The following is a 4,807-nucleotide window of genomic DNA, read 5'->3' as shown; positions in this document are numbered from 1 at the left end:
CTTTGCCGGTCATGAGCAGTGTTGGTTTTCCGCCATACATACCATTTGTCATTTAACATCAAAAGTTCCAATTTGTTCTCATCTGGCCATAGAACTTTCTGCCACATTTTTGTAGGGTTATTGAAATGTTTAAGGGCATAGTCCATTCACAGTTTAAGTAGTGGTTTCATTCTTGTCACCTTACCATACAAGGCTTTCTATGTAAGGTACGTGATATTGTCGAGGTGTGTACAGTAACTCCAGTTGTTGCTATTAAAGTCTACAGCTCCTTCAGCATCACTGTTAGCTTTACAGTTGCTTCTGTGATTTTTCTGTTTTTTCGAGTGCAAACTTTCTTGGGGCGACCTGATTTTGGCAAGGTTGAGGTAGTGTGACACACTTTCCATTTCTTCACAACCAATTTTACAGTACTTAATAGCAAACTGGGAACCTTTAAAATTGATTTATATTCTTCTCTGGACTTGTGCTTCTGAACAATCTTCTCCCTTTGCAGAGAGTTCTATTCTCATCATTCTCAATATGTAACAGTAAACTAAATTTTAACTTTCAAAATACTCTGCTTAAATAAATGCTGATGGCTCTACATGACCTAAAGCATTTTTTCACATGGCTCTATAATATACTTTGGTATCTGATAGTTGTACAGATCTATTTGTATTTACTTTAGGAGGTTATTGACTTAAATCAATGATGGTAAAAGCTGAGGGGTGAAGACTTTTGCAACATGTGTTTTCAAGATTTGTTTCTGTTATATCACTAAATTGGGTAACAGTGCACCTTTTGTTCTTTGTATTTTTTAGAAACTGGTTTGAGGTTAATATAATAAATATTTTTGGCCATTTGAGTTATGTCTTTGACAAAAAAATACCTTAAATGTATTTACCAGCACAAGGGGTTGAAGACTTTTGCAAGGCACCCAACGTATGACTTCACTACATTCATGGGATGATAGTCATAAGAGGTTAAAGAAGATACCAATGCTTTAGTACCATAGTTTATTCATCTTTTAATAGGGAGAGGTGGCAAACAAGGAGCAGTAGAAAATTGTCCAACTTGCAGAGGTACTGGTATGTACACACGAGTTCAACAGCTTGGCCCAGGAATGGTACAGCAGATTCAAAGTATGTGTCCAGAGTGTCAAGGACAAGGAGAACGAATTAATGCAAAAGATCGATGCAAAGCTTGTCAAGGAAAGAAGGTTGTGAGAGAAAGAAAAGTTTTAGAAGTCCATATTGATAAAGGTGAATATCTAGTAGTTGTGAAAGTAATTACTTTTTTTGAAGAACTTTAAATGATGCATAATAAAACTAATTTTTTTTTAAGTTGATTGTTTAATGAGAATAATTTTGTATAAGGTAAAGAATAATTCTTAAAAAGTGGCTTAAAGCAGACTTCTTTGGTTGTGTTTTTTTAGGAATGAAAGATGGACAGAAAATTACCTTCAGTGGTGAAGGGGACCAAGTACCTGGTTTAGAGCCAGGAGACATCATTATTGTCCTTGATGAAAAAGAACACGAACAATTCAAAAGAAGTGGTAGAGATTTGATTACAAGACTTGATTTAACACTTACCGAAGCTCTTTGTGGATTTCAGAAAACCATCAACACGTTAGATCACAGAATACTAGTTATTACATCTATACCAGGTTCGAAAATTTGGATTAATTAAATTGTAGTTGATAGACATAAAAAAAATCAAACCATATTCCAATCATCTCCATTAAGAGTAGTTATTTGATACTGTTTTGTTTCTCTCTTTTTTTGGGGGGGTTGACTTTTCAGTGTGTATTCCAAATGCTCAGAATGTGTACCAACCAGTTACACACAGAGACAATGGAATGAATTTTACAACAGAAGTTATTTTTAACTTGGACATGCCATCTTCTAATAACTTTATCAATTTATTTATAGTTATTAGCTAAAATTAAATTTAGTACAATTATCTTTGTGTAAAAGATTTGAAGAGTTAAATAAGAAAATGTCATTTCATCTACTCACAATTGTGACGTAGAATGATTAGAATCTTCATATTGTTCAATATACAAAACCTCAAAATTAGAGGAAACCATTTTTTGAGGATGTTTATTCCAGTGTTTTTTTGTGATAGAAAAAGTGAAAATATATTGGAATTTCATTAAAGTAAAAACAAAGTTTTAATTTTGTAAAAGTTACATTCAATAAGTTTTGTTCTGTGGAGAATTGTTAGCAGATTATGTCCTCTGATGTCATAATTTTTAATACTTGTTTTCTGCAGTCACATAAAGTTGTCTTTCTGGTAATTATGTTCCACTTCTGTTTTAAGGTCATTATGTTTCTAGTTGCACCTTTGGAATGACTTGCCCTGTTATGTAATTATTCTAGTTTCTGGCATGTGTTAAATGCTTCAGGGACCCCAGCAGTAATTAGTGGAATTAATTGCAATATTCATGGTATTCTTGTGTTTTTGGGTTGTTGTTTTCTTTGTGTTGTGGGACTCGTACATTATTAAGGAGTTTGTAGCCAGAAAATCATAAGATGATGGGTGTAGGTATGAATATTTTTTGTATGAACTCCATCAGTAATTCTAAAGTTAGTAGTTGAGAATTGGCAGGCTTTGTGCTTTATAGCTTTCTATGACATGCCTTATTGTGTTTTTGTCTGTTACAACACTTACTACAATGAAGTTGCTAAGAAATGGTAGTGGGGTGGGATTACTCATTCCTTATATAAAAATACTTTAAGAATCTCAGTAGTAATGGGGTAGCTAAATAATTTTGGTCTTTGACGATTTACATCGAGCCAGCAAAAAAATGTGTTTAAGTTATTATAGTTGCCACTGGAGTTGATTTCTTTGGTTCTTATGTGATACCAAAGCTCTTTTTTTTTTTTTCTGGATAAAATTAGAAGTTCTTGAGGGTGATTTTTTTTATTTTTCATTTTGTCACAAATTAATTTCTTTTATCTTGTCTCAATTACATCTACTTGTACTGCAATGTAATTTGTAAATATCAACATGACATATAATTTTAAAGAAGTTTATGGTGAATGTGGTAGTTACAACAACCCTATTTGTCAGTGTGTTATAAGATCTGCTACATGCTTTGTATTCGTTATCCTTTTCAACACATATAGTGATTTGTCCTCGTTAATTGTGACTTAGTTTTATTGAATGTACGCCTGGAATCTTATTTTTGATATTTCTCCTTTCTATTGTGAAAGAGATACTCTGATATTTTTCAATACTTTTCATACCTTTATCGTATCCAGTGGAATTGCCTGTTTTTCTTATTTTCTACGAGAGTCATGGTGGATTGGAAACTATGTTAAGTCTATTAGAAAACTAGTGAGACTGGGAACAAACGTGTCAGAAGTTGGGCTTAAAAATCATTTTATTTCATAATAAGAGGCATAGATTTAATATTAAAATGTAGAAAGTGCATGGAAGATTTTTGAAAGTGGTATATACTGTCTTTACTGGACAATATCCTTCAAATCAGATCCCTGTCTGGGTACCAGTATCATTGTTAGGTACATATTACATATTCAGTGTATGTTTACTACCTGAGAAGAAAGTTCAGTTTCAATTATGTTATTATTACATAATGAATTTGTATGCTTTCCAACTATGACTTTTTTTTTCCATTTCATGCAAATTGTTATTCTGTTCAGTTCTTGAGATCTTGCATGAGTTCTTATTGAAGATGCTTCTGCAAGTTGGAGCTTTAGACTATCTTATGTGGAGTGTGTTCAGTTGGTGGCATTTTTACCACTGGTAATTATTAGTACAATATACCAACTTACCATTCTGTAAGACCAGTGTTACTAGCTTTTTCTTTATTTTTTTCTTTAGGAGTACAAGTTACATCCGTGCTTCTTATGGTCTTGCCTCCACTACTGTTATAAAAACAATCATTATGATAATGTAGTTCAAAGAGCTACTTATTTTTCTCTATTAGGCCTACATACCTCTTCATATCATTGGTTATTGGAAAACATTATTGTGTAAGGTACTAAAAGATGTGATACATGATTGATCCAAAGGTTATAACAAGATATACATAGAAAGAAGGTAATATTGGAAAATGGAGAAAGAGAGGAATGAAGGGTAAACTTTTCTTGGCAAAACCATAAAACAGGATTAATGTTATAATCAGCAAAAATGTGAACTATATTTTCAAAAAAATGTTAATTTTTTTATTCTAAAGAGTAATAAACAAACTTAATATTGGTACTTCAGCACAATAAGCCTATTTCCATATTCCCAAGTATAATTACTCATAGGATAATTAGCAGGCACTATTTTAAAGTTTTTACCGTATAACATTTCTGAAAACGAAATTGTCTAAAAGCCTAAAACAATTGAACTTGAGGTATATATGTAAAACATTACGTTAACCATAAATTGAACCTTAGTGAATCCAAGAGGGATGATTATTATGGTTGATAAATTTGTACACATTTTCTGTTTTCCTAATATCCATTATTCTTGCATATAGGAGAAGTAATTAAGCATGAAGCAGTTAAATGCATCTTGAGTGAGGGCATGCCAGAATATAGAAACCCATTTGAAAAAGGCCGATTGATAATCCAGTTTGTGGTTAACTTTCCTGCACGCATTGATCCATCTATTGTTGCACAACTAGAAGAGCTATTACCCCCTAGAACAGAATCTATGATACCTGATAATGCAGAAGAGGTATGTTACCAGTACTATATATATATATATATATATATATTAGTACATACTATATATATTATTAATTTACTACTATCTTCTGCTGGTACCGGACGAACGGCGAGTACGTACGGTACCGAGAGGTATTAGTTTA

General features: G+C 32.4%; 1 protein-coding gene across 1 annotated transcript in view; it reads left to right on the top strand.

Annotated features, from left to right (window-relative positions):
* The window catches only part of LOC106460941 (dnaJ homolog subfamily A member 1-like), a 14,892-nt gene that overhangs the window by 7,260 nt on the left and 2,825 nt on the right, over positions 1-4,807 (top strand). Inside the window, exons 4-6 of the mRNA XM_013920695.2 lie at positions 1,014-1,241; positions 1,415-1,645; positions 4,475-4,674. Of these exons, the coding sequence (XP_013776149.1) occupies positions 1,014-1,241; positions 1,415-1,645; positions 4,475-4,674 (659 nt within the window). The remainder of the gene's footprint in view (positions 1-1,013; positions 1,242-1,414; positions 1,646-4,474; positions 4,675-4,807) is intronic.

The sequence above is a fragment of the Limulus polyphemus genome, unplaced genomic scaffold (assembly GCF_000517525.1).
Source record: "Limulus polyphemus unplaced genomic scaffold, Limulus_polyphemus-2.1.2 Scaffold866, whole genome shotgun sequence".
Lineage (NCBI taxonomy): Eukaryota > Metazoa > Arthropoda > Merostomata > Xiphosura > Limulidae > Limulus > Limulus polyphemus.
This window is presented reverse-complemented; position numbering and strand designations above follow the sequence as displayed.